Source organism: Anas acuta, chromosome 28 (assembly GCF_963932015.1).
Source record: "Anas acuta chromosome 28, bAnaAcu1.1, whole genome shotgun sequence".
In the NCBI taxonomy this organism is placed as follows: Eukaryota; Metazoa; Chordata; class Aves; order Anseriformes; family Anatidae; genus Anas; species Anas acuta.
The window spans coordinates 806533-834047 of record NC_089006.1 but is presented as its reverse complement, the minus strand read 5'-3'; the positions used below and the strand labels follow the sequence as shown (position 1 = coordinate 834047).

At 71.8% G+C, this 27515-nt stretch overlaps 4 protein-coding genes across 13 annotated transcripts; all 4 read right to left on the bottom strand.

The window, feature by feature from the left end:
- Positions 1–602: 602 nt before the first annotated feature.
- Positions 603–6303, bottom strand: ARHGAP30 (Rho GTPase activating protein 30). The gene is made up of 12 exons (XM_068662851.1): positions 5958–6303; positions 5366–5468; positions 4354–4498; positions 4160–4242; positions 3972–4079; positions 3746–3873; positions 3514–3652; positions 3205–3305; positions 3033–3110; positions 2113–2565; positions 1825–2027; positions 603–1502 (listed from the first exon to the last, which is right to left on the bottom strand). Exons 1-12 carry the CDS (start codon positions 6064–6066, stop codon positions 744–746), a joined length of 2409 nt encoding a protein of 802 aa, XP_068518952.1. The 5' UTR covers positions 6067–6303; the 3' UTR covers positions 603–743.
- A 595-nt stretch (positions 6304–6898) lies between these two features.
- On the bottom strand, positions 6899–16764 carry NECTIN4 (nectin cell adhesion molecule 4). 2 transcript variants are annotated; one of them, XM_068662852.1, is made up of 9 exons: positions 16445–16759; positions 12752–13105; positions 11844–12134; positions 11125–11239; positions 10259–10422; positions 9137–9284; positions 8942–9020; positions 8407–8511; positions 6899–7966 (listed from the first exon to the last, which is right to left on the bottom strand). In XM_068662852.1, exons 1-9 carry the CDS (start codon positions 16515–16517, stop codon positions 7718–7720), a joined length of 1578 nt encoding a protein of 525 aa, XP_068518953.1. In that variant the 5' UTR covers positions 16518–16759; the 3' UTR covers positions 6899–7717. The 2 variants fall into 2 exon arrangements, with proteins under 2 accessions (XP_068518953.1, XP_068518954.1); XM_068662853.1 differs by lacking the exon at positions 11844–12134 and having other exon boundaries at positions 16445–16764.
- A 539-nt stretch (positions 16765–17303) lies between these two features.
- LOC137845553 (lens fiber membrane intrinsic protein-like) lies at positions 17304–21983 on the bottom strand. Of its 9 annotated transcripts, none has more exons than XM_068662861.1 (8): positions 21878–21983; positions 20545–20880; positions 19756–19919; positions 18909–19157; positions 18341–18516; positions 18121–18264; positions 17641–17775; positions 17304–17541 (listed from the first exon to the last, which is right to left on the bottom strand). In XM_068662861.1, exons 2-8 carry the CDS (start codon positions 20845–20847, stop codon positions 17474–17476), a joined length of 1239 nt encoding a protein of 412 aa, XP_068518962.1. In that variant the 5' UTR covers positions 20848–20880; positions 21878–21983; the 3' UTR covers positions 17304–17473. The 9 variants fall into 9 exon arrangements, with proteins under 9 accessions (XP_068518962.1, XP_068518964.1, XP_068518960.1 ...); XM_068662863.1 differs by lacking the exon at positions 21878–21983 and adding an exon at positions 21390–21494 and having other exon boundaries at positions 18909–19168; positions 20526–20880; XM_068662859.1 differs by lacking the exon at positions 21878–21983 and adding an exon at positions 21390–21494.
- A 497-nt stretch (positions 21984–22480) lies between these two features.
- On the bottom strand, positions 22481–27099 carry LOC137845444 (V-type proton ATPase catalytic subunit A-like). Its single transcript, XM_068662609.1, is given in 15 exon segments — positions 22481–22636; positions 23006–23056; positions 23059–23186; positions 23284–23371; positions 23800–24003; positions 24088–24151; positions 24246–24360; positions 24463–24585; positions 24683–24791; positions 24878–25040; positions 25531–25682; positions 25759–25896; positions 25979–26193; positions 26708–26836; positions 26938–27099. Coding segments are annotated over 15 exon segments (1854 nt in total). The 5' UTR covers positions 27020–27099; the 3' UTR covers positions 22481–22543.
- Positions 27100–27515: the final 416 nt, after the last annotated feature.

Below are 27515 nucleotides of genomic sequence, written 5' to 3'. Positions count from 1 at the left end.
CCAACCCCTGTGCCAACCGCGGCGCCCCCCCCCGGCTCCCTCACCCCCACTCCCCACCGTGATATCACCCCACAGCCCCCCACAAACCCCCCCTCCATGAAGCCACCCCGGTGGCCGCCATGTTGTACCACAGGACACGAAGCCATCACGAAGCCCCTTTATTAACGGCAGCTCGCCCCCCCCCCCCTCCCCGTTATCCCCCCCACTCCCCAGTTCCCCGTCAGCGCTCTCCCGCCGCCCCCCTCGGCGCCCAGCGGCCTCCTCGCGGTGCCCCGGGCCTCCCCGGCCTCCTCCTCCTGCGCCGGGCCCGGGCGGCCGCGCTGAGGGGGGCCCTGGGGGGCGGCCACGCAGCTGAGGGGCCGCAGCAGGCGGGGGCGCAGGGGGGCCCGCTGGAACGGCAGCGCCTTGGCGGCACCGGGCGCCTGCTCCTCACCGCCGTACGTCTGCATCCTCCGCACCGGCTGCCGCTCGGCCGCCGCACCGGCGGCGCCGTCCAAGGAGACGCTGCCCCCCCTCCCGCCACCCCGCCCGCCGCCCCGCGGCCCCCCTCCCCAACGGGGCTCCCGGGAGCCGTCCCGTTTTTTGGGGGGGGGCTGGCGGCGTCGGGGCCCTCAGCCGGGAGGGTCCTGGGCCGCAGGGCCGGGGGGACGATGGCGAACTGCGGCTTGGGCGGCACCACGGGCACGGAGCGGGCCTGCTGCACCCGCACCAGGCGGGCGGCCAGGCGCACCGGGGCGCTGCCGTCACGGCGCAGCACGGCCCCGCCGGGGGGTGGGGGGCTCAGGATGGGCCCCCCCAGCGGCCCCTGGCTGCGGGGTGGGGGCTATGGGGGGGCTTGAGCCCTCCTCGGGGCTGGATCCCGGCGGGGGCAGAGCCTCCGAGGGAGCCTCGGGGATCGGGGGCTCAGGGGCCTGTGGGGGGGGCTCCTCAGATAGGGGGGGTGCACGGGACCCCTGCCCCGGCTGCTCCGGTGTGGGGGGCTCGGCCCCGGCCCCGTCCTCCTCCACTTCCCCGTCTGGGGCACCGGGAGCCGGCTCTGCTCCTGCCTCAGCCCCCGGCCCCGTTTGGGGGCTCGGCTCAGTTCTCCCCGGGCTGCAGCCACCACCGGGGGTCCCCTCCCCGCCGCCCCCCCTGTGCTCCTCCTCTTCTTCCTCCAGGGGCCATCCTGACGCCCCCCCCTCCTCCGCATCCCCAGGGGGGCTCCTCCGTGCTCCCCAGCACCCGGAGCCTCTTCCCCGGCCAGCGATGGGGACGTGTCCCGCGGCACCGGGGGGCTTGGCGGCTCCCACGCCGTACCCGTGCCCACCCCCCCCGGCCCGGCGGGGGGCTCGGCCTCCAGCGGGCTGAGCTCGTCGTGGGCGCTGAGGAACATGTCCCGAGTCGCTGTCCCCCGCCGCGTCCTCGGGCTCGGAGCCGCTGGGCGCCATGTAGAAGAGCTCCTCGTCCATGCACTCCTCGATGGACAGGTAACTGCCCGGCTGCTCCGCGGGGGGCTCCCCGGGCTGGGGGGGACAGGGGGGGGACAGGGGGTGACGGCCGTGCCCGAGACCCCCAGCAAGGTGAGGCACAGCCCCCAGAGCCAACCTGCCACCGCCCTGCCCTCCCCAGCACCGTCCTGTCCCATTGTCACCATCCCAGTGCCCTCCAGCACCATCCCATCCCCTTGTCACCATCCTGTCCCCTCTTGTCCCCATCCCTGTGCTCTCCAGCACAATTCTGTCCCCTTGTCCCTGTCCCCATGCCCTCCAGCACCATCCCATCTCCTCCATTGTCCCCTCCCTTGCCCCCCTTGCCCCCCTCGAGGTGCCGCCGGCCCCAGCTCACGTTCATGAAGCCGCCCTCCATGCCCTCCTCGAGGGCCAGGAACCCGTCACCATCCTCGAGGCTGCTGCCCCCGGGTGGCACCCGTCCTGCCGCGTCCCCGTCCCCGTCCCCGTGCTCCAGCCCCGCGTCCTGGCTGTCCAGGAAGGCGAAGGAGGCGCGCAGCTCCAGCGACAGCCGCGTCTCCTCCGCCGCCTTCGCCTCCCCTGGAAGACACCCTGAGGGTCAGGGGGGTTCCCCAAACCACCCCCCCCGGTGTCACCGGGTCTGTCCCATCCCCAAATATCTCACCCGTGGGGATTTCGGGGGCCGCGGGCTCCCCAGCGCTGCGGTGGGCGGGTGGCGGGGGGCTGGCGGAGCCCAGCGCCGGGCACGGCTGCCCCCGCGTCAGGCGGGAGAGGTTGGAGGTGATGTGGAAGGGGACGGTGACGGAGAAGGGCCCGGAGATGTGCACCCCCCCGCACTTCTCGGCGCGGCTGCGGGTGGCCGCGGGCGAGCGGCCCCCCCCGGCCCCCAGCAGCGCCGCCCGGCCCGGTTTGGGGGTGCTGGGCTCCGACCTGGCTCCGCTCTCGCCCTCCGCTTCGGGGCCCCCCCGCAGCTCCTCCTGCGCCTTCGGCTTCTCCTCGGGGCTCTCCTGCAGCGCGGGGAAGGGCTCTGCCGGCCCCGGCGAGGGGCAGGTGTCGAAGCTCTCCCTGCGCTGCGGCGGCTGCTTCACCGAGCGCGTGGTGCTGAGCCGGGGGTCCTCTGCTCCCGGGGGGGGCTGGAGTCAGGGCCAGGCTCCCCCGGCCCCAGGGCTCCCCAGAACAGGGGCTGGTGCCGAGCCAGAGGACAGGGGCCACGGCCCTCGGCTCGTCTATCACCACCCCGTCCTCCCCTGATCGTTCTGTCCCCATCCTTGTCCCCTGTCCAGCACCGTCCCTGCCCCTCTGTCCCCATCCTCGTCAGCTCCATCCCCATTTTTCTTCTCCACCACCACCATCCCCGTCCTGTCTGTCCCATCCCTGTCCTGTCCGTCCCCATCCCTGTCCTCCCCATCCCCAGCCCTGTCCTCTCAATCCCCTTCCTGCCCTCTCCATCCCCATCTTTCCCCTCTCCATCCCCTCCTTGCCCCATTTTCTCCCCCCCAGCCCCCTCCGCGTAGCCATGGCAGGGCAGCAGGATGGGGACAGCGGTGTCACCGTGCCCTGGTGTCACCGCGGCGCCTCCCTTACCCTCTCCGCCAAAGGGCACAGAGCTGAGCGAGTCCATGCTCTTGGCCGGCCGCAAGCTCAGCTTCCCGCACTTGTCCTCTGGGGAGAGAGGGAGGAAAAAAGGGGCTGGGGACACCGGGGGGGACACGGAGGGGGTGGGGGGGACACAACACCAGGGCGGGGACCCCCCAACCTTTCTCCTCCGCCTTCACCAGCTTGCGCTTGGCCTCGTGGCTGGAGCGGCCCAGGTTGAAGATGGATTTCCACTTCTTGGCCTTGAGGGAGCCCTTCCTCCTGCGGGGCAGCGGCGTCAGCGTGCACACTCGTGCACACTCATTGTGCACACTCACTGTGCACACTCATTGTGCACACTCATTGTGCACACTCGAGCTCTCTGCATGCCCACGGCCACCAGCGCCGGGGCTCACACACACGTGTGCGGGGGTCACCCAGCGGTGCCCACGAGGACCCCGGTGGCCGCAGGGACCCCCCCGGCTCCTACCTGTGCTCGCCGAGCTCGATGATGGTGTGGTAGGGCCGGATCGGGGGGGGGCCATCGCCCTGGCTGAGCACGGCCGGGACGTGGTAGGGGGCCTGCCCGTCCCCGGGGAGCAGCCGGGAGCGCCGCGCCGCCTCGCCGCCTGCCGCACCGGGTGATGGGGGGGGTCAGGGCATCCCCCTGTCACCCCCCCCCCAATCCCTGCATCCCCCCCCCCAGCCCCGCGGGGACGTACCGCAGAGGGGGGCGTCCCCAAAGAGCTGCTCCACGTGGGTGAGGATGAACTCCACCACGATGGACTGGACGCGCACCTCCATGAAGGCGGCCGTGCCGTTGAAGCCCGTGGCCTCGATGTCCTTCGACCTGCCGTGGGGACGGGGTCCAGCTCCCTGCCCTGCTCCCCCCACACAGCTCTGCACCCCAAAAATCCGGGGCCGTGCCCATGCCCCCCCCCGGCTCACCGCAGCAGGTTGGGGGCCCAGACGATGGCGAGGTTCCTGGCGTGCATGTTGGTCTGGCTGCTGTAGGATGCCATGTGCAGGAGGTGCCTCATCAGGAACTCCAGGGTCCTGCGGGGTGCAGGGACGCCTTAGGGCCAGTGGTGGCATTTTGGGGACACGGGGACAGCAGGCTGGGCCCCCCCCAGTACCTATAGTGGGGCGCCGGCAGCTCCTTCAGCACCTCCTTGATCTTCACCAGGCGCGCCTCCTCCATCTGGATGGCCACCGCATCCTGCGGGGGGCACGGGGACGGCGTCAGGGGGGTCACCTCCTGGGGAACCCCTCCTGGGGACCCCCCCCTCATGGGAACTCCCTCCCCGGGGCCGGGGGCAGCAGGACGCACGGCGAATTTGTCGTAGAGCTGGTAGGTGAGGAGCGGGTTGGGCAGCTCGCGGAAATACGCCTTGCAGAGCGAGCTGACGCAGTGGATGTCCTGCAGGTAGACGTCCCGCTGCAGGTCGGGGCAGCGGTCGCTGTCGAACTCTTGCCTGCCCGAGGGGGGGACACGGATCGTTGGGGACAGGTGGTGATGGGGATGGGGACACAGCTGACCCCATCCCTGCGCCCTGCACAGCGTCCCAGGGGAGTGCTCGGGGACACGGGGACGTGGGGGACGTGGGGGCTTAGGGGCATAGGATGCAGGGATGTGGGGATGACAGGGGGATGCCAGGAATAGAGGGACACAGGGACTTGGGGACACTGGGGATGCCAAGAATACAGGAACATAGGATTTAGGGACAATGGGGGTGCCAGGAGTACAGGGATGCAGGGATTTGGGGACAGGACAATGCAGAGGACACAGAGATGTGGGGATTTGGGGACAACGGGGGTGCCAGAAGTACGGGGACACCGGGATTTTGGGATAACAGGGGTGTCAGGAATAGAAGGACATGGGGATTTGGGGACAGGGGGATTTGGGGACAATGGGGGTGCCAGAAGTATGGGGACACCGGGATCTGGAGACCCCTGGGGACATGGAGATGTTGGAGACCCTGGAAACACCCGGGCTAGAGGGACACCAGGGATGTGGGGGATGCTGGGGGAAAAGCAGCACCTCATTTCCACCCCTTCTGGCCCTGTCCCCATCCCCATCTCCCCTCCGCCTGCTGCTGTCCTCACCCACCCCCAGCCCACCCCTGTGCCCCCCTCCCCGTCTCCTTCCCTCTGGTCCTGCCTCGTCCTGTCCCCGTCCCCATCTCCCTGCCCCGTTCTGGTCCCAGCCCCATCCCGCTCCCTCCTCTGCCTCCCCCCACCCCCATCTCCACCCCACCCCACCCCCATCTCCACCCCATCTCCCCCTCCCCAACCCCTCCCCACCCCTCCCCGGCCCCTCCCCAGCCCCCCGCCCCTCTCACCGCAGCCGCTGGATGTTGGAGGAGACCCCCGACAGGCGGTAGATGCCGTCCACCACCCCGTGCTGCTCCACGAACTCGGTGCAGCTCCTCAGCACCTGGGGCACTGCGGGACGGGCACCCCCGGGCCCGGCATCAGCCCCCCACGGAGCCCCCCCAGACCCCTCCCAAGGCCCTGGGCCCTGTCCCCATTGAGCGCAGGGGGTGACAGGAGGGAGCGGGTCCCCACCGCGGCGGTGTCCCCGCGGTGCCACTGCTCCCCATGTCCAGATTGGGACCACCGGGACCTGGGGACGAGGCCGCTGAGCCCCTGGGGCTCACCCCCTCCAAACCAGGGGGCGCAGCGGGGAGCTGAGATTGGATCGGGCAACACCGGCCCTGGGCGGACCCCAAAATCTCAGGGGGGGCCCTGTGCGGGATGCGCCCCAGCTCCGCTGCTTGCTCAAGCCCCGGTGATGCAACCGCATGGCGAGCGTCACCGCCGTCCCCTCCCCGCTTCCGCTGGGGGGCACGGGGACGGGGCTGGGGGGCGACCCCCGGGGTCGGAGGAGATGGAGGCCCCCCCAGCGCAGGACCCCCAGCTCCCCACTCTTACCATCCTGCCCCGACTGCTGCAGATGCTCGAGGAGGTCGCAGCCGAACACCCGCTCCTTGGCGCCGCCCTTGCGCCTCGCCTTCTGCCGGGCCTTGAGCGCCAGCGACATGGGGGCGGCGGGGACCCCCCCGGCGGGGTCAGATCCTGCCCATGGCGGGGCCCAGCCCCAGGAGGAGCCCCGAGCGGGGAGCGGGGCGCCCAAAGCCCCAGCGCGGCCGGGGGCAGGCGGCAGCGGGCGGAAGCGGCCCCGGGGAGGAAGTGCCGCGGCCCCGGGGCCCTGACGCAGCCTCGAGGGCCCGGGGCGCCCCGCTGGCGGGGGCAGGAAGGCGGCGGCCGCCTTCGAGGCCGCTTCCTGCTCCTCGGCGCCTCGAAACCGCAGGGCAGGGCGCGGGCCGCGCGTTTCCGCGCTCTGCCGGGGGCGCTGGCGCAGCCGCCCTCGCGCGGGGCCGTGCGCGTGGCCCTTGTGCGGCCCGGAGCGGGGCAGCGGGTGGCCGGGCACGCTCGGGCGGCCTCGCACACGGGGCCGTGCACTTGGGCGGCCTCAGCGGGCCTCGTGCATCCTCGCACACGCTCGTGCATGCTCTGCAGGCTCACACATGCTCACACATGCTCGTGCATGTTCGTGCGCTCGTGCACGCTTGCTCACAGGCAGCCCTGTGCACTTCTGCATGCTCACACACACCTCACGCATCCTTGTCTGTTCTCGTGCATGCTTGCACACACTCGTGCAGTTCTGCACACCTCCGTGCACCCCCTTGCATTCATCCCCACCCCCGTGCACGGCTCTGCACACTTGGGCACGTGCTTGCACCAAGGTCACCCAGTTGGGCGCAGAGCCCGTGCCCAGCCCCAGAGGCTCTTGCACACTCATGCACAAGCAGCGGCACACCCACGTGTTGCACGCGGACCCAGCCGAGAGCAGAGGCAGGCACGGCTCAGTCCCAGGGTCCCGCGCGGGATTTATTTACAAAACCAGCAGTGCAGATACGAAAGGGCGACGGGGACCCCCGTCCTGTACAGGTATGTACACGCTGGGGCTCTATGTACAGCGGGACCCCCGGCCGAGCGGCCCCATGGGGACCCCCGCCGCCAGCCCCGGGCTCGGGGGGGCCCCTCGGCAGGGTCTGGGGGTGCGGGGTGGGACGGGCGAGCCCCGGTTCGGGGGGTAGGGGTGGGAAGGGGACGGGGGGGGGGACGTGTCTGTGCCATGGGGGGAAGGGGACAGCCGGGATCGGGGAGGGGACACAAGCGTCCCAAGTGCCACCGGCGAACCGCATCCCGAGCGGGGACCCCCGGGGGTCCCCCAGAGCTGCGCGCGGAAAGGAGCCGACCCAGAGTCCGAAGGGATGTTTTTGGGGGGGGGAGGTCCGAGCCCCGCCAGGGCTCCCGCCCATCCATCTGTCCGTGGGGTCCCGCGTCCCCATGTCCCCGCGCCTGCAGGTGCCCGGCGGCTCCGGCGCCCGTGGGTCCTGGGCGCTGCGGTCACCTCCCTTCTGTCCTGCTGCTGCTGTCCCCAGGCGGGGCGCAGTGCGTGTCCCCAAACCTCGTGCCAGCAGCAAGGGGGGCGGGGGGGCCGGAGCCCCCTCCTGGGGTGCGGTGCATGTCCCGGGCACGGGGCGAGCAGCAAGGGCGGCGTTTGGGGACCGAGCCCCGAGCCGGCCGGCGGCGGAGCAGGGGAAGCTGCAGAGGGGACGGGGGTCCCGTGTGCGTCCCCCCCCCGGCCCCGCCACCCGGCCCGGCCCCTGCCGCCGCCGCCGCGCTCACACCAGGTGCCCGCGGCCGTTGATGTAGATGCCGTTGGTGGTGGGCTTGGCCTGCAGCATGCCGTTCTCCTGCACGAAGTGGGTCATGGCCTGCTTGATGGGGTTGTCCCCGCCGTCCTCCTCCTCCTCCTTCGGCTCCTTGCCCTCCGGGGCGGGCAGCAGCGGGGCCGCCGGCACCTCCGTCTGCGTCTCGATCTCCCGCACCGTGGAGAGCGTCGAGTAGCTGCGGCCCTCGGCCTCCTCGCTCTGCGGGGACATGGGGCGGGGTGAGGGGACACGGGGCAGGGTGGGGGCACCCACTGCCACCCACCCCCGGGGATGTGGCCCCTGTCCCAGGGGCAGTGACAGGGCCGGGGTGCGGCTGTGCCCGGGGATGGGGACATTGGGGACGGGGACTGCAAGGTGCGTGCAGTGAAGGGTCTGTGTGCACGGACGGGGAGCACACACGCAAAAGGGGGGGGGCACGAGTGAAAGTGGGGTGCATGCATAGATGGGGGGGTGCCCACGGAGAGGGGCTGCATGTGCAAAAGGGGTTTGCACGCACAGATGGAGGGGTGTGCGCTGAGGGGGGGCACACACGTGTCCAAGGGGATTTGCACCCATGAAAGGGGGCTGCACACACACAGGGGAGGACACGCTCCTGCAGCCCCCCACCCTGAGCCCCCCGACACCCCCCGGGTGCTCACCATGGCAGAGCAGATGCTGGTGCCCCGCAGGCTGTCCCCCCGCAGGCTGTCCCCCCGCAGGCTGCCCTGCCGGCTCTCGGCACGCAGCTGCAGCGTCTCCTCCAGCTGCAGCGCCACGTGAGGACCCCCGGGGATGGCACGGGAGCCCCCTCGGCCCCCCAGTGCCCCATCCAGCACCACCAACCACCACCGCAACACCCAGACCCCCAGACCCCCAATACCCAGCCCCACGGGCACCCAAAAGCACCCAGCACCCCAAGGGCACCCCACGCACCCAAACACCCAGACCCCCACGTACCCCAATACCCCACGGGCACCCAAGACCACCCAACACCCCATGGGCACCCCAATACCTGTCCCCATGGGCACCCAACCGCCCCACGCCCCCAGCACCCCAATGCCCCTCATCCCAACATAGCCCCACAGGCACCCCAGTGCGCACCCCGGCACCCTCCGTACCCCAAGACTCCTTCCCTAGGACCCCCCACCCTCCACCCCAGGCCCCCCCACGCCCACCGTGCCCCCCCGTGCCCACCTGGGTGCGCGTGTCGGTGCTGTGGCTGGAGTGCAGGCGCCGGATGGAGTTTTCCCTGGTGAGCGTCAGCTCCTCCTCACTGCGGGCACAGCGCGACGGCAACTCACCGGGGGTCCCACCTGGCCCCATGGGGTCCCACCGGGTCCCAGCACCCCCCCATCCCACCCCCCCCATGCCCCTCAGCCCGGCTCTTACTACTTCTCCGAGATGCGCTTGGTCTTGCGCTTGTGGTAGAGGGTCATGACGACAACGACGACGACGAGGACGCAGAGCAGCACGGCGGCGATGACGCCCACCACCACCACCGAGGCAGAGACCAGGTCCACCTTGCGCACCTCGTTCTCTATGGGGGGGGGGGCGGGGGGGTGGGCGCAGCGAGGAGGGGGCGAGAAGATGATGGGGGGGTGAGAACGTGGCAAGGACAGACGGACGGACGGGGTGAGGGATGAAGCACGTGGAGGGAGGGAGGGAGAAGCTCGTGGGTGGATGGATGAACGCATGGACGGAAGGACAAGTTCGTGGCTGGGGTTTTGGGTGGCTGGATGAGCGCATGGGTGGGGGGTGGGGGGACGGATGAGTGCACGGAGGGATGGGTGCACGGAGAGGTGAGTGCACGGAGCGACAGGGAGGGCCGGGTGAGTGCATGGCTGCAGGGGTGAGCGCACGGAGAGGTGAGCGCACGGAGGGAGGGCCGGGCAGGTGAGTAGGCAGCTGAGCAGGAAAATGGGCGGAAGGATGAGCAGGCACCGGGAGGATGAGTGGACGGACGGGAGGATGAGCAGCAGGGCGGAGCGGGCACGGGGAGAGCGCTGGGTCAGCGGGGGGACAGGAGCCGGTGCACGGGTGGGGGGTGAGCACGGGGGTGGCTGGGGGGGAACGGAGGGACGGGGATGGGCAGAGGGAAGTGGCAGGGATGGACGGAGGGATGGATGGACAAACGGACAGAAGAACAAGCAGAGGATGAAGAGTGAAGTGGCGTGGAGTTAATGGGTGGGCGGACAGACGGAAGGACAGACAAGTCCAGAGACAGAAGGACGTGGGGGGGGGCAGGATGGATGGACGTACGGACAGATGGACAGACAAACCGGTGAATGGGCGGAAAGGAGCAGCTGGGGGTGGACAGACAGACGGACAGGGAGAGAGAGAGGGCAGGGAGGAGCAGAGGGACAGACAGCCGGGCTGGCAGCAAGGCTGGACCGACAGACAGACAGACAGACAGACAGACAGACAGACAGACAAAGCACCGGCACCCCCACACCACAGCACCCCCCCGATCCCCCCCCCACCGGCACCCCCGGTCCCCCCCGAGCCGCCCACCTGCCGCCCTGCCCTTGACGCTGACGTTGGCCCGCGCCTCCTTGGTGGCCACGCGGTTGGCCACGCGGCACACGTAGTCCCCGGCGTCGGCGGCGGCGAGGGGCCGCTGGAAGACCAGGGTGTCCCCCTTCACCCGCACGCCGGCGGGCAGCGGGGCGTTGAGCCTGCGGGGGCACGGTGAGCGTCGGCGTGCCCGGGCGGGCGCCGCGGCGCTGCCGGCATCAAAGCCCCGGCGCCGTTCCCACGGGTGCGCGGTGCTGACGCCCAGCCCCGGCCGGCGCGGGGCCTGCCCGGGCACGGCCAGACCTGCAGCACCCGCCGCACAGCGGGGCAGCGGCACCGGCACGCCCGGGCGGGACACGGCGGGACGGGCACGGGCAGGGACACGGGCAGGGGGACGCGGAGGGGACGCGGGCACGGCTGGGATGGGGATGGGGGCACGGCGGGGACATGGGGACTGGTGGGGGGGCATGGGAGGGACACGGGCAGGGGACACAGCAGGGACATGGGGACAGACAAAAGGGGACACAGGAAGGGGACACGGCAGGGACACAGCAACAGACCACGGGGACGTGGCAGGGACATGGGGACAGACAAAAGGGGACACGGCAGGGACACAGGGACAGACCAGGGGGACACAGCAGGGACATGGGCAGAGATGGGGGGACACAGGCATGGAACGGAGCAGGGACAAGGACGTGGGTGGGGGGACACGGGCACAGACGGGGACACAGCAGGGACACAGCCACACACAAGGACAGGGACATGCACGTGGGCCACCAGCAGGGGACACAGCGGGGCCACCGACCCCCACAGGGGACACGGCGGGGACGAGGCCGGGCGCAGGGGCCAGGCGATGGCCTCACCGTGTCCAGTTGTAGGTGGGGGGGGGGTTGCCGTCCCCCAGGCAGGTCAGCGTGGCCCCCTCCATGCCCTCCGCCCACTCCTCCGAGTGCCCCAGCACCGAGGCGTCCGACAGGTCTGGGGGACACCGAGGGGACAGTGAGGGGACAGGCGGGGACGAGGCGGGGACACCCCTCCCTGCCACGCCACCCTAGGGACCCCAACCTCTCCTACGTGTCCCCTGTGCCCATCACATCCCTGAGGTCCCCAAAGCCCCCCATGTCCCCAGCACCCCCATCCTCCATGTCCCCATGTCCCTTCAGGCTCCCCGTGTCCTGCTGCCCCCCTGCTCCCCACCCACCCCAGTTCCTGTGTCCTTCGTGTCCCCAACTCCTGCTACCCCCCCATGTCCCTCGGTGTCCCCTCTCCCTCAGTGTCCCCCATGTTCTCCATCTCCCCCAGCACCCTCCATGTCCTTGCTATCCCTTGTCCCCCACACCCTCAAGCCCCCCCAGTGTCCCTCGATGCCCCCCATGTCCCCAGTGTCCCCCATGCCCCTCGTTGTCCCTGGTGTCCCCATGCCCTCAGTGCCTCCCACATCCCCCAATGTCCCCAGTGTCCCCCAGTGCCTCCCATGCCCTCAATGCCATCCATGTCCCCAGTGTCCCCCACAGTCCCTGTGTCCCCAGTGCCCCCCATGGTCCCCATGTCCCCAACACCCCCCCCGGTCCCCGTGCCGCACAGGCGACGCTGAGCTGGTGCGTGATCCTCTTCTCGTGGCGCAGCCCGGGGTGTGCCACCACGCAGGTGAGGCTCTTGCCGTTCATGCTGCGCCCGGGCACCAGGAAGAACTCGCTGGTGACGGAGGCGGAGCGGGAGTGCACGGAGCGGCGCGTGGTGTTGGTGCCCCGCACCTCCGTCTCCCAGCGCACCGAGGGCACGGGGCTGCCCTCCGCCGTGCACGAGGCCGCCAGCGTCTGGCCCTGGCCCTCCTCCAGCGGCGGCCCCGGGTTCAGGATGGGCAGCGGCGGCACTGCGGGCGGCGGCGTCAGACCCCCGAACCCCCAGCCCAGCACCCGCGGCTTGCCCCCCCTGCCCATGGCACGCTGCCCTCCCCCCCATGCCCACCACCCCATAGCCGTTGCCCTCTGCCCTTCACCCCTTGTCCCATTGTCCCATGCCCATCACCTTGTACCCGTCAACCCCATGCCCATCAGCCACTGTCCCGTGCCTGTCACCCCCATCATTCCCCATCCGTCACCCCGTACCCATTGTCTTGTGGCCCCCTGCCCATCACCCCATGCCCATTGTCCCAGTGCCCATTGTCCCATGCCAACCACCCCATTCCCACCACCCCATTGCCCCATGCCCACCACCCCATGCTCATCATCCCATCGCCTCATGGCCCCATGCCCATCACCCCACCACCCTATACCCATTGCCCCATCACCACGTACCCATTGTCCCACCACCCCTCATCTCTGTGCCCACCATCCCCATCGCCCCATGCCTACAACCCCATGGCCCCATCCCCATCACCCCATGCCCACCACCCCATCCCCATCACCCCATGCCCGCCACCCCGTTGTCCTGCGCCCACCACCCCGTCCCCATCACCCCACCACCCCGTGCCCACCGCCAGGCACTCACCCAGCACCTTGAGGGTGAGGCGCCCCTCGAAGCTGCCCATGGGGAAGGTGATGAGGTGACACTCGTAGTCGCCCTCGTCCCCCTGCACGGCGTTGCGCAGGACGATGGCTCCGTCCTCCAGCGCGCCGGGTGCCCGCCGCAGCACGCGTCCCGCGTAGGCGTCCTGCACGTGCTCGCCGTGCTGCCGGTTGAGCACGGCCACCTCGGCGCTGTGCCCCGCCGGGCCCCGCTTCAGCCACGTCACCTGCACCACCTGCTCGCCCTCCTGCGCCCGGTACCGGCACGGCAGCACCACGTCCTGGCCCAGCACCGCCGTCACGCTGCGCTCCACCTCCACCACCCCCGACCGGCAACCTGCGGGCACCCAAGGGTGGCACCGGCGCCTCGGGACTCGCCACGGGGCGCCGGTGTGCTCGCGGCGTTGCACGCTCACCGGCGCTCGGGTGCACTCGTGCGGGCAGGTGTGCTTGCACGCACTTCTGCACAGTCATACGTGCTTGCGCATACCTGGGCACACTTGTGTTTGCGCTCGCACTCGGGCACACTTGTCTATGTTTGTGCAACAGTTGGGGTAGCTCGGACACGCAGGTTTGGGCACACCTATACATGCTCCAGCGCATTTGTGCACGCTCAGGCACACTTGTGCACACTTCCACACGCTCAGGCATGCACCTGCATGTGCTTGGACACACTCACAAATGCTCAAGCACGCCTGGGCACGGCTGCACGCTCCAAGATGCTTGGATGCACTCACGCACACTCAGGTACATGCACACGCACATACAGGCTCAGGTGTGCTCACAAACATTCAAGCACACTTGGGTGTGCTCTCAGGTGCTGGGTGCACTCACACACACTTGGGCACGTGCATGTGCTCACGCCTACTGCCAGCTTCCACACGCTCATGTGTGTGCACTCACACACATCCACGCGTGCTTCAGCATGTTTATGCACGTTTGTGCACATTTGCGCGTGCTCAGGCATGGCAGGGCACGCTCGTGCATGCTTTGGCGTGTTTGCACGTGCTCGGACACACCGATGCACTCTCAAGTACACTTGTGTACACTCACATGCTGGGGCACGCTCGTGCACATTTGGATGTGCTCATGCTTGCTTCCACATGCTGGGGCACACTCACACATGCTTAGACGTGCTTGCACATGCACAGAGGTGCTGGCGCACACTCAGACACACTTGTACATGCTTTATAAACATTTGCACACCCTTGTGCACACTTGGACACACTCACGTGTCACTGGCATGCTCACACACTGAGAAGTGCTTGTGCAAGCTTCCGTGTGCTCACAGCTGCTCACCGTGCGTGCACACCCTTGTGCACGGCAGCACACACCGGGGCACATTCCTGCACACTTGCACACGCTCACACACACTCACACACGCGGGGGCACACTCAGACACACTCAAACCCACTCAGACACAGCCACGCACGGCTGCACACACCCTCCCACGGGGACACGCTCATCTCAGGCACATTGGCCATGCTCGCGCCCCCTTTGGCACACCCGTGGGCCCCCTCCCGGCCCTTGCACGCGCGGGGGCACACTCGCAGCTCGCCCTCCGCGGCGTTCCCATGCGCGGGGCCCACCCAGCGCTCGGCGGGGCGGGCGCGCGGGCGGGCGGCGTGGCGGGGAGCGGCCGTGCCTGCGAGGCCAGCCCAACCGGCCCGCGCACATGCCGGGCGCTGCCGCGGCTTGCGGAGCCTCCCGCCCCCGGCACCGGCACCAGCACCGGCACCGCGGGGGCTCCCGCCGCCGCCCCCCGCCGAGCCCCCCACGGCTTTTAATTAAACCGGCCTTAATTGCCACCCCCCCCCCCCCTCCTCGCACCACCCTCGATTAGTCGACGTATTAATTAACTAATTGCCGGGCTCTTCGTCACCGCCGCGCTGCCCCGGTCGCTGGATCCCGGCCCTTTCGCCACCCCCCCGGCGGCGCTCGACGCCCGCTGCCTCGGTTTCCCCCGGTGCCGCGGCCAAGCCCCCGCGCAAGCCGGGGGGCTCCGGGGGGAGCCACGGCGGGGTCCCAGCGGTGGGGGGGGGGTGGCGGCGGCGCTGGCAGCGGGCCCCCGCCGCGGGGCGTCCCCACCCAACGGGGCCGAGCGCGTGGGAACGGGGCCGGGAACCGGCTCAACCGGCTCCCGCGGGGTCACCGCCTCGGCGCCGCGGCAGGATGCGGCCCCGGGCCTGCCGGCACGGCTGGGGGGTCCCGGGGGGGGGGCACGCGCGTGTGCAAGGCCGGCCGCGCCTTCGCACCCAGGGCTGTGCTCGGGACGGGCTCCCCGTGTGCGTGTGGCACCCGCGTGGGGTCGTGCCCCCTGGCCCGCTGGGGACACGCGCACGCGCGTGTGCCCCCCCCCAGCTGATGAGCACACACGCGTGTGAGCACGCACGGGGGGGCTCCCAGCATAGTGAGCGTGCACACGCGTGTCCCCCCTCTGCTCACACCTGCACACGCGCACCTCAGGGCTGGCCCCGCTCTGTGCCGCCCCCCCCCTTCCCATCACGGAGCCCCCTCCCAAGCTGAGCCCAGGTTGGGGAGGGGGCTGGGGGGGGCTCAGCACCCATCGTGGTGACGGTGACGCCCCCCCGGCAGCACCCAGCCCGTTCCCACGGGGGCTTCACGAGTGGGGAAACTGAGGCACGGCAGGTGGGGGTGGGGGGCAGGGCACCGTGCCCCCCCCCAGCAGCACCCGTGGGTGCGGCGCCCACCTCGGGGGGCTGAGCCCGGTGTCCCCGTCCCCTCCCCAGCACCCCCAGCGCCCCCCCCACGTGTGAACAATGGAAGACAATGGGGGGGACCCTGGGGGTGTGCGCTGTGTCCTCCCCCCCCCCTCCATGTCCCTTCCCAGACAGCCCTCGGGTGTCCCCAGAGGGGACGGCCCCGTTCCCACGGTGGCCTCAGACCGGTTGGCCCTGTCCCCCCCTGTCCCTCCCCCCGCATTGTGTCCCCCCCTCACGTCCCCCCTCGCTCCCCCCCGTCCCCACCGCACCCCCACGCCCCCAGCCCTGCCCCCCCCGGCCCTGCTGCCCCCATAGGGATCAGCCCCGTCCCCACCGTGTCCCCCCCCACGATCCTGTCCCCCCCCCACCTGCCACGTCCCCCCCGTGTCCCCAGACGTCCCCCCCACCCCCAGCCCCTGCCACGTTCGTTTTTTTTTTTTTTTTTGGGGGGGGGGGACGGGACACCGGAGCGGCAGCCGTGGCCACCCGGGGCACACCCACGGCGCTGACACACGCACGGACACGCGAGCGTGCATGGAGCCGGGACGGTGCCCCCGGTCCCGGTGCCCCCGGTCCCGGGGGCACCGGGACCGGGGGCACCGGGACCGGGGGCACCGGGGGCACCGGGGGCACGGCCGCAGGTGCACGGAGCCGCAGGTGCACACGCGAGCGCACCCCCGTCGGCACCGCCGTGTGCCCCCCCTCACACGCGTGTGCCCCCCCCCCCCACCCCCCTCCCCACTCCGCTCCGCTCCGCCCCCAGCCCCGGGGGTACCGGTGCCCCCGGCCCCGGCCCGCCCCCCCCCCCCCCACCCCTCCCGGAGCAACCGGTGCTGCCGGTGCCGCTCCCGGTGCCGCTCCCCGCCCGCAGGGGCTCGGTCCCGCGGAACGGCGCCGGTGCTCCCGGTGCCCCCGGTGCCGGTCCCGATCCCGGTGCCGGTCCCGTCCCTTACCGGTGGCGGCGAGGAGGAGGAGGAGGAGGAGGAGCTGCACGGGCGTCCCGGGCCGCATCCCGCGGGGGGCCATGCGGACACCTGCGGGCTCACGGCGCTGCTCGGCTCCCGGCCAGCACCATCCGGGCCGGACCGGGCCGGACCGAGCGCAACGGGGCCCAACCGGGCCGAACCGGGCCGGGCCGGGCCGGACCCAACCGGGCTGCACCGGGGCCGAACCCGAACCGGGCGGCTCCGGGGCCGTGCGCGGCGGTGGGGCCGGGGCCGGTGCTGAGCTCGGAGCCGGGACGGGGCGGGGCGGGGCCGCCGGGGCGGGGCGGGGCCGCGAGGGGGCGGGGCCTGAGGGGGCGGGGGCCCCGGGCGGGGCCGGGCGGGGCGGACCGGTCCGGCAGGTCGGGGCAGGGGCGGGGCCGAGGGCGCGGTCTTAAAGGGGCAACACGGCCCGGCGGGGGGGGGTGGGGCCCACCCGCAGAGCCCCGCCGGTGTCTCCCCCCGGGGGGCCCAGCGCCGCCCCCCCCCAGCCGGTACACGGTCAGCCCGGGGTCCCCCCCCCCAGTGTCCCCTCCCATCACCACAGCCCCTGCCCGGCCCCCCCGGACAACCCCCGCGGCCCCCCCAGTGTGTCCCAGTGCCCCCCCAGTGTGTCCCAGTGCCCCCCCAGTCCCCCAGCCCATTCCCCCCAGGGGCTCCCAGTGCCCCCCCCCCAGCCCGTTCCATTCATTCCCCGGGTGGGACCCCCTAAAAAGCCCCTGTTTCTACCCAAATCGCAGGAGCCAGATGGGGGAGGGCAGGGGGCTGGCACCGACCCCCCCAAAAAAAATGTGGGGTCCCCCCAAATCCCAGCGGACACAGCACGGGGGGGGGGGGCAGAACAGGCACTTTATTGGCACAGCAAGACTGGGGGGGGGGGAAGGGGAAAGGGGCAAAATGGGGGGGGGGGGGGGGCTCAGCCTGCAGGCACCGGGCACCCCGGGGCGCCCCCTCCCACCTCTGCTCGGGGTGGGGGGGGCGCAGGGTCCCGGGACCCCCTCAGGGCCCCCCAGATTCGGAGCTCTCCGGGGACGGGTCCTTGGCGGCAGCGCAGAGGTGGAAGAGACCTGGGGGGGGGGGGATGGAGAATGGGGGTGGGGGGGTGAGAGGTGGGCACCGGGGGGGTCCCAGCGCTGCCCCCACCCATGGGTGCCCCTGCCCGGTACCTGCCGAGCCGGTGAGGACGACGGCGACCCAGGCGAGGAGGTAGGACCAGGAGAGGCGCCAGGCACCGGGGGCCGGGCCCAGCAGGCTCCGAGCCCCGGCCGTGCACACCGCCAGCCCCAGCAGCGCCAGGACACCTACAGGACATGGGGGGGGGTGTGGGGGGGGGCTGCCAGCCCCGGGGACCCGGCACGGGGCATGGCAGCAGAGACCGGGCACAACTCATGGCAGCAGAGACTGGCACAGCTCATGGCAGCAATGACCAGGCAGAACTCATCACAGCAGTGACTGCTCAGTTTGCAGGGCCCAGGCATGGCTCAGCCCTGCAGAGACCGGGCACAGCTCATCACAGCAGTGACCGCTCATTGCAGCAGAGACCGGGCACAACTCATTGCAGCAGTGCCCCACGCACCTCCCCACAGCAGTGACCGCTCAGCCCCGATGCCCCCTCCCCGTGTCCCCCCCCCCCTGTCCCCACGTACCGGCCAGCAGCAGGGTGACACCGGCAGCTCGGGCTCGCGCCCTCCGGGCAGCCCCGGCGGCGGCGGCCGAGAGCCCCAGGGCGAAGCCGGTGGCAGCGGCCAGCACCGCCAGCAGCATCAGCACCCGCGTGGCGTCCCAAAAAGCTGCGGGGACAGGCACGTTGGGGACACCGGGCACATATTGGGGACCCCCGCGCCCTGCCCCAGAGCTGCCACCTACCCGGGGGGCCGGGGGGGGGCCGGCAGTGCCCCCCCAGGCAGAGGTGCCACAGCCCGATGGCCGCGGTGCCGCCGGGTGCCCGGTGCTGCAGCCAGAAGTCGGTGGCGGTGGCGGTGACGAGCAGGGCCAGGCCGCTGGCGGCGCACAGCAGCCCCCCCCCCGACCGGCATCGTCCCCTGCGTACAGTGGGGGGGGGGCTGGGGGGGGCTGGGGGGGGGGCTGTGTCACCCCCTCCCCAACCGCCACCACCACCGGCCTGGGGACCCTGTGCCAAAACCCGTGGGGAGGGGACGCGGGGATGGACGGGGTACCCGGGGGGGGCACCACAAGGGGATGGGGGGGGCGTCTCCAGGGAGGGGGCACCCAGGGGTGGCACCTGCAGGGGACGCTGGGGACAGCTCTGGGGACATCTCCAGGGGCAGGGGGGTACCCGGGGAGGGGGGCATTTGGGGACACCAGGGGTACCCAGGGTGGCATCTCCAGGGGACACCGGGGGGGACCCCGGGGGTGTCACCCCTGGGGGGCAGGTGACGAGGGGGGGGGACACAGGGGGCTGGTGGCCACTCACCCTCCTTCAGCACCCACCAGCGGGGTGCCCCATGGCCGTCCCTCTGTCCCTCTGTCCCTCCGTCTGTGTCCGTCTGTCCTGGCCGATGGGTGAGGGGGACGTGGCGGGGGGGTGTGGGGGGGGTGTTGGGGGCCCCCCCGTGCACGTGGCGCTGCCATTGTCCGGGGACACAAAGGCTGGGAAGGCTCTGGGTGCCGCGGCCCCCCCGGGGGCTGACACCGCAAAATCCCGACCCCGGCTGCCAACCGCCTGCGGGGACACTGGGGACAGCGGGGCGGGGGGGGGGGACAAGAGGGGTGGCACCCAGAGCCCCCCCCCTCCCAGGGCAGCACCTTGGGGACGGGGGACCCTGGGGGCCGGTGCCACTGTTTGGGGTGAGCGGCGCACCCCAAATCTCCCCCATTTTGCCCAGCCCAGCAGCGCTCCCATTTCCACTGTTTTTTGACCCAAAAAGCGCTGTGGCCGAGGGGGTGGCAGCAGGTGACACCAGGGGAGGGGCAAGGAGGTGGGGGGGGCTCCTGGTGACACGGGGGGGGGGGGATGTGCCACACGAGGGTGCCCTGGCAGGGGACACGCACGGCCCCACCTGGGGGGGGACACCAGGAACAGCAGGCACGGGGACACAGCCACGTGTGCACCCCCCCCTTGTGTGCACACCTTTGCACACTCACATGTGCACACTCAGATGTGTGCACACACACGCTCACGTTTGCACACTCACATTTGCACGCCCACATTTGCACACCCACATTTGCACACCAAGATTTACACACCCAGATTTGCACACTCACATTTGCACGCTCACATTTGCACGCTCACATTTGCACGCCCAGATTTGCACACTCACGTTTGCACGCCCCCTCCTGCCCCCCCCCCGTCACAGCCGCAGGGTGAGGGCCGGCGGCAGCAGCAGGAGGAGGAGGAGGAGGAGGAGGAGGATGAAGGCACCACGAGGGGGGTGGGCGCCGGAGCAGGGCTGGCTGCAGGGGACACCTGCGGCGGGGGGGACACCTGCGGGGGGGGGACCACGGGGGGGGCACTCGGGGGCTGCCCCTGGGCCCCACAGGGCTGAGGGGCTCCCACTGACCCAACGCCACAGGGAGGGGCTCCCCCCCCAAAAAAAAAAAAAAAACGGGGTGGGGGCTCCCATATTCCCATCCCACCGACCCCCCCAAATCCCCCCAACCCCCCAGACCCAATACCAGGATGGGGGGCTCCACAATTCCCATCCCACAGCCCCCCACAGCTCCCCCCAACCCCAATACCAGGGTGGGGGGCTCCCAAGTTCCCATCCCCATAGCCCCCCCAAGTCCCCCAAGTCCCCCAAGTCCCCCAAGCCCCCCCAATCCCAACCCCACGGTGGGGGGCTCCCACATTCCCATCCCCACCCCCCCCCCCAAGCCCCAGACCCAATACCGGGGGGGCTCCCCATTCCCATCCCCACCGCCCCCCACCCCAACCCCCCAGCCCCAACCCCCCAGTGGGGGGCTCCCACCTCCCACCCCCCCACCCCATCCCCTCCATCCCACGCAGTGCTGGGGAGCTGCCCCCCGTGCCCCCCCCATGCCCCCCCTTGCCCCCCTTGCCCCCCCCCTTGCCCCCCCCCAGTGCTCGCACCCCCAAGCTCCAGCGTCACCTCCCCGCAGGCGCAGTCGTCGCTGCCCAGCAGCAGGCACCTATAGGTGCCCCCATCCCCTGCCGCAGCCCCCCCAGCAGCAGCAGCTCCCCGCCGGGCCCCCCCAGCCCGGCCCTCTCCCGGTACGGGGGGGGGCAGTTGGGGGGGCCCCCGGAGCCCGGCTGCAGACCAGGCTCCCCCCGAAGTGCCAGTGCACGGCCTGCAGCTGGCCCAGGTGCTCGCCCCCCCCGGGCACCCCAGGGTGACGGCCCCCCCCAAGGTGCCGTTGACCTGGGCATGGCCCCGGTGGGGGCTGCGGCACATGCTGCACCCCCCCCACCGCCTCGGTGGGGTCACCTGGGGACAAAGGGGGGGGGCTGTCACCTGCATGGCCACCCCCTGGGGGGGGGGGGCACAGCAGTGCTGGCACCCGTGGGGGTGGGGGTGAAGGGGGGGGGGACAACGCGGTGGGACACGGGGGGGTGGCACCAGGCCACGGTGTGGTTATGGGGGGGGCAGTGCGGGGGGACAGGGGGCTGGCACTGCCGGGGGGGGGGACACGAAGCTGTCACTGCCCGCGGGGGGGGGCACGGGGCTGTCCCCAGCCCGCAGCGTGGCCGTGGGACCCTTGGGGACCGTCGGCAGCGCACGGAGGGGACAGGGACGGGGTGGGGGGGGCGAGAAGGGACAGGGAGGGGGGACACAGCTGGGACCCCCCCCCATAGGTTAACCCGGCCCCCCCCGCCCCACCCGCGTGTCCCCTGCAGCCACCCCCCTGGGTGCCACCCCCCCTGGGTATCCCCGAGTCCCCCACGCCCCCCGGGTCCCGCCCGCTCCCCCCGCGCCCCCCCCGGCCCGGGACCCACCGGGGGGCAGCAGGGCCGGGCCCAGCCCGAGGGGCAGCAGCAGGACCCCACATCTGCGGGCGGCTCCGGACGGCGGGGGCGGCCCGGGGCGGGGGGGGGACACGGGACGGGACGGGACGGGACGGGGACGGGGGGGGGGCGGCCTCTGGGCGGGACCCGGGGGGGGGAAATGGGACCGAGGGGACCCGGGGAGCACCGGGGGTGGGGAAATACGTGCGGGGGAGGGAGCAGGCAGGGACAGAAATTAATGATGTGCCCCCCCCGGGGACACACAGCGCTTGGGAAAGGGGGGGGGGACGATCCTAGAGGGGGGGGGGGGGCGCGTCCTGGGGTCAAATTGCCCCCAGGGGGACAAATCCTGACCGGGGGGCACGCTGTGTTTGCCCCCCCCCAGCCCCAGGGGCCGCATGCAGCCCGGCTACGTGGCGGGCGTTCCCCCCCCCGGCCCCCCCCCCGTTATTTTTTGCCATAGCAGCCTGCAAACAAACCCAGCGCCGCTGGATCCAGCCCCAGCACCGACGTCCGGCCTGGCTGCACGTAGGGCCAGGCCCCCCCCCGGCCCCCCCCGGCCCCGCTTGGGGCCCCCCCAGCCCCGTGCTGTCCCCTCCCTTGTCCCCAATAGCCCCCGGGGGAGCGTTCCCCAGCCTGGGGGGGGGACAGCGCTGCCCCCCCCCCCATCTCACCACCACCCCACTGCCAGGGGGTGCGGGGGGGGGCACTGTCACCCATGTCCCGCCGCTGTCCCCACTGGGGACACTGGTGGCCGGCTAATCCTTGCCCCCCCCCCCCCATGCACCGAACCTGTCCGGGCTGGGGGGGGGGCTTCTCGCTGGTGGCTGAATGCCAAAATCCCAAATTTCCCCCCAAAAAAGCACCCCGCACCCCAACAGCGATGCACCCCCCCCCCCCCAGCTCTCCAGCCCCATTTTTACACCAAACAGGAAAAGGAGCCGCGCGCCCCCCCCCCCCCTGCACCCCCCCCAACCCCCCCATAGCCCACGGAGAGGGTCCGGTGCCAGCACCGTGGGGGGGGGGGGGCGGACGCTGCCATCCTCGGGGGGGGGTGGGAAACCAGAACCTGGACACGAGGCGACGCCGCGGGGCTTTTATTGGGGGGTGGGGGGGGGCCCCGGGGGGGGGCCCGCGCCCCTCCCTCAGTCCTCCAGGTTGCGGAAAGCCGCCTGCATCTCCTCGTTGAGCTGCGCGAACGCGGCCGTGATGGTGGCCTCGCCGTCCTTCACCGGGTCCTGGGGACAGGGGGGGGACACGGGGTGACGGGGGGGGGACACGGGGTGACGGGGGGGGACACAGGGTGATGGGGGGGGACACGGGGTGATGGGGGGGGGACACGGGGTGACGGGGGGGACATGGGGTGACGGGGGGGGACACAGGGTGACGGGGGGGGGACACGGGGTGACAGGGGGGACACAGGGTGACGGGGGGGACAGGGGGTGACAGGGGGTCACGGGGTGATGGGGGGGACAGGGGGTGATAGGGGGGGGACATGGGGTGATGGGGGGGGACACGGGGTGACGGGGGGGGCACGGGGTGACAGGGGGGCAGCAGGACCCTCTCCCACCTCCCCCCATCCGTCCCAGTGCCCCCCCCCCCAGCACCTTGAACTTCATGGCGCTCAGCCTGTAGAGGATGTCCCCCAGGTTCTCTCGCGGATGGTGGCCCAGGTGACGCGGCGCTCGCCGGTGCCGGTGGCCTCCACGGCGTGCCGGGCCAGGTCGTAGAAGGTGATGATGTTGTGCAGCATCCCCACCGTCTTGTAGAAGGGGCAAAACCTGGGGGGGGGGGGGGCAGGTTCGGGGTCGGGGGGGACAGGTTCGGGGTCGGGGGGGGGGCTCTGGGGGTGGCGGGGGGGGGCGGGGGGCCGCGGTACCTGTCGTAGGCGAGTACCCGTTCTGCTGCAGGAAATCGTCCTTCAGCAGCTTCGCCACCTCCAGCGTCACCTTGTCGGCCTCGGCGAGGGACGCCTGGGGGGGACGGGTCCTGGGTGACCCCAAGGGCTCTGCCCCCCCCCTGGGTACCCGGCTGAGCTCCCCCCAGCCCGTGTCCCCCCCTCCCCATCCCCGTATCCCCCTGTCCCAGCCCCTCTGCCCCTTCCCGTCCCCTCTCCCCCCCGTTTCCCCTTTCCATTCCTGCTTTCCCCAATTCCCCATCCCTGCCCCCCCCATCACACCCTGTATCTGTCATCCTAAATCTGCCACCCAATCCCATCTGCGTCCCATCCCCATCCCAATCTGTGTCCCCTCCTGGTCCCCATCCCTATCCCATCCCCATCCCCATCCCCAACCCCTCCCCACCCCACCACGTTCCCATCCCCATCCCTGTCCCCTTCCCCATCCCCTCCCCACCCTCTCCCTGCCCCATCCCCATCCCCGTCCCCTTGTCCCCCCCCCACCTTGCCCACGAGCTGCACGATCTCAGCCAGGTCCTCCTCCTCCTGCAGGATCTCCTTGGCGCGGGTGCGCAGCGCGGGGAAGTCGGGGTGCAGCCGCTCGTAGTGGGGCTCCAGCGCCCGCAGGTACTTGCTGTAGCTGATCAGCCAGTTGACCGAGGGGAAGTGCTTGCGCTGCGCCAGCTTCTTGTCCAGCCCCCAGAACACCTGCGGGGAGTTTGGGGGGGGTCACGATCAGGGGGGGTGCACACCGGAGCCAGGAGACCCCCCCAGCACCGCCACTGCGCTCACCTGCACGATGCCCAGGGTGGCCGAGGTGACGGGGTCCGAGAAGTCCCCTCCCGGCGGGGACACGCTGCAGGGGACAGCGGGCTGGGTGCTGTGGAGGGGGTCCCCGTGCCCCCCACTATGTCCCCCCACCACCACCACCACAGCACCCTCGGACTCACGCGCCGACGATGCTGACGCTGCCCTCGCGCCCGGGGGAGCCCAGGCAGCGCGCCCGCCCCGCGCGCTCGTAGAAGGAAGCCAGGCGGGCGCCCAGGTACGCGGGGTACCCGCTGTCTGCAAGGAGACGGTTAACCGGGTGCCACGGGCACCGCAGCCCCTCACCGGGGCCTCGGGGCCATCCGGGACTGGGGGGGACAACGGGGACCCGGTGCTCACCCGCCGGCATCTCGGCCAGGCGCCCCGAGATCTCACGCAGCGCCTCGGCCCAGCGCGAGGTGGAATCGGCCATCATGCTGACGTGGCGGCCCATGTCGCGGAAATATTCGGACAGCGTGATGCCTGCACCGGCGGCACGTGGCTGGCACCGGCACCCGACCCCACGGGCACCCACGGGCACCCATGGGCACCCCCCCCAGCCCCGCCGCCCCCAGCCCACCGGTGTAGATGGAGGCCTCGCGGGCGGCCACCGGCATGTTGGAGGTGTTGGCCACCAGCGTGGTGCGCTTCATGATGCTCTCCGTCCTGCCGTCCACCTCCATGGTCAGCTGGGGAGGGGACGACGCCGTCACCGCGCGGCTCGGGGGGGGGAGCCCCCGGCACGGCCACCCCGCGCCCCCCCCCACGGCCTCACCTCGGGGAAGTCCCGCAGCACCTCGGACATTTCGTTGCCCCGCTCGCCGCAGCCCACGTAGACGATGATGTCGCTGTTGGAGTACTTGGACAGGGACTGCGAGATCACCGTCTTGCCGCAGCCGAAGGCGCCCGGGATGGCCGTGGTGCCACCCTGCACGCACCTGGGGACAGGGCGGTCCCCAACACGGCCCCGCTGTGGCCCCATGGAGGCGGGATGGGCCCCGACACCCCCTGTCCCTGTCCCCATTCCTGGTCACCCACCAGCACCCCTGCACTGTCCCCTTCCTCCCCAGCGGGACTGTCCCCATCTCTGTCCCTGCCCCATTCCCATCCCCTGTGCTCACCCCATTCCCTGGCCCCAGTCCCAGCCCCATTCCTGTCCCTCAACCCCGTCTAGATCCCCTCTCCCTGTCCCCCGTTCCCATCCCACCCCATATTCCTGTCCCCATCCTTGTCCCCCATCCCCACCCCATCCCCTTATCCCCATCCCATCCCTGCCCCCTCTCCATCTCTCTCCAAGCTTGTCCCTGTCCCCATTCCCCATCCCTGTCCCCTCTCCCCAGCCCCGTCCCCTCAACCCCTCCCCGTCCCCATTCCCCATCCCTGTCCCCATTCCCCGTCCCTGTCCCCTCTCCCCGTCCCCGTCCCTACGGGAAGAGCGCGTCCAGCACGCGCTGCCCGGTCAGCAGGGGGTGATTCGCCGTCAGCTTCTCGGCCACGGGCCGTGTCTGCCGGACGGGCCAGACCTGCAGCATGGTCAGCTGCTCCGCGCTGCCCTCAAAGTCCAGCTCCAGCACCACGTCCTGCGGGGACAACGGGGGACAGCGGGGACGTGGGACCCCTCTGCTCCTCCCCACCACCGCCACCGCCAGCCCTTACGGAGACGCTGTAGTGGCCCGGGGGGGCGATGTGGGTGACGGTGCCGCGGCTGCGGGGGGGCACCATGATTTGGTGCTGGATGAGCGAGTTCTCGGTGACCGTGCCGTAGATGTCACCGCCGGTGACGTGGCTCCCGACCTGGCACGGGGTGGCCGTGAGGACGCGGGGCTCCCCGCCACGAGGGTCCCCGTGTCCCCACGTCCCCCCCCGGGGGGCTCACTCGGATGTTTTTGCTGGGGGCGAAGTCCCAGGTGAGGTGTCGCGGCAGCGCGGGGACGTTGACGCCGCGGGGGATGTAGATGTTGCGGGTGAGCTGCGCGATGTCCTTCAGCGGCCGCTGGATCCCGTCGAAGATGGAGCCCAGGATGCCGGGGCCCAGCTCCACCGACAGCGGCTGCCCCGTGCGCAGCACCGGGTCCCCCACGCGCACCCCCGCTGAGCCCCCCCGCTCAGGAAAACCACGCTGGGGGGGGCGGGATGGGGATGGGGGGGGACAGGGGGGGCACAGGGGACTTGGGTGGGAGGGACAGGGGACTGAGAGGGGTGGGAGAGGACAGGGGGGTGGGGGGGGACCGGAGGGGACAGGGTGGGAAAGGGCAGGGAGGGAACAGCAGGATGGGGGGGACAGGGAGGGGACAGGGGCAGGGAGGGGACAGGGGGCAGTGGAGCGGAGCAGGACAGGGGAGGGACAAAAGGGAGGGGCAGGGACAGGGGGGGAGGACAGGGGAGGAAGGGAAGGGCAGAGCCAGGGGGTGGGGGGACAGCGGGGACAGGGAAGGTCAGGAGGGACAGGGAAGGACAGGGGGACGGGGGCAGGGGGCTGGAGGTGACCGGGAAGGGGACGGGGGGGACAAGACGGGGTGGGAGGACAGGAGGAAGGGGAGGAGAGGGAAGGACGGGGACAGGGACGGGGACAGGGACGGGGACAGGGCCAGCAGCAGAAGGATACAGGTCTCCTCGTAGACCTGCAGGGTGGCCATGTCCCCCTCCAGCCGGATGATTTCCCCCACCAGCTCCGCGTGCCCCACGCGCACCAGCTCGTACATGGCCGCCCCCGCCATGCGCGTGGCCGTCACCACTGCGGGGACACCGCGGGGACACCGCGCCGTCACCCACCCCGGCCCCAGCACCGGCCCACCCCCCTCCCGACCCCCCCGGGACCCCCACCCCCGGCCGTACCGGGCCCCGAGACGCCGTGCACGGCGCCCAGCATGCTCTCCCGCTCGGCCTCGGCCAGGCGCGGCAGCTCGCTCCCCGCCATGGTGGCCCCCGCCGGCCCCGGTGGCCCCCGCTTTTTATGGGGCCGGGCACCGCGGGGAGCCGGCGGGGCCCGGGGGAACCGGCTGGGCCCGGTGTGGCCGCAGGCGCGGGCTGTGTACAGTCAACAGCTCCCCCCCCCCATTACAACCTGCCCCCCCCCAGCGCTGCCGCACCCAGGGGTGCCCCGAGCCGGCACGCGCCGCCACGCGCCAGCACCCGCGGGGACGGGGACGGGGACAACGCGGCCGAGCCGGTGCCAGCAGCTCGCCCCCAGCCCCCCCCATGTCCCCCCCACCCCAAGGTGCCCCCCCTTATCCCCAGTGACCCCTCTGGTGCCAGCCCTGTCCGCCTGTGTCCCCCCCCCGAAGTCCCCACAGGGGAAAGGGACATTCCTTTGGGGGAGGGGGGGACCAAAGGGCACCCAGGGGTGCTGTGGGGACATCGCAACGTCCCCTGGGCCCCCAGCCGAGGTGGCACAAGTGATGGCACTGCCCCCC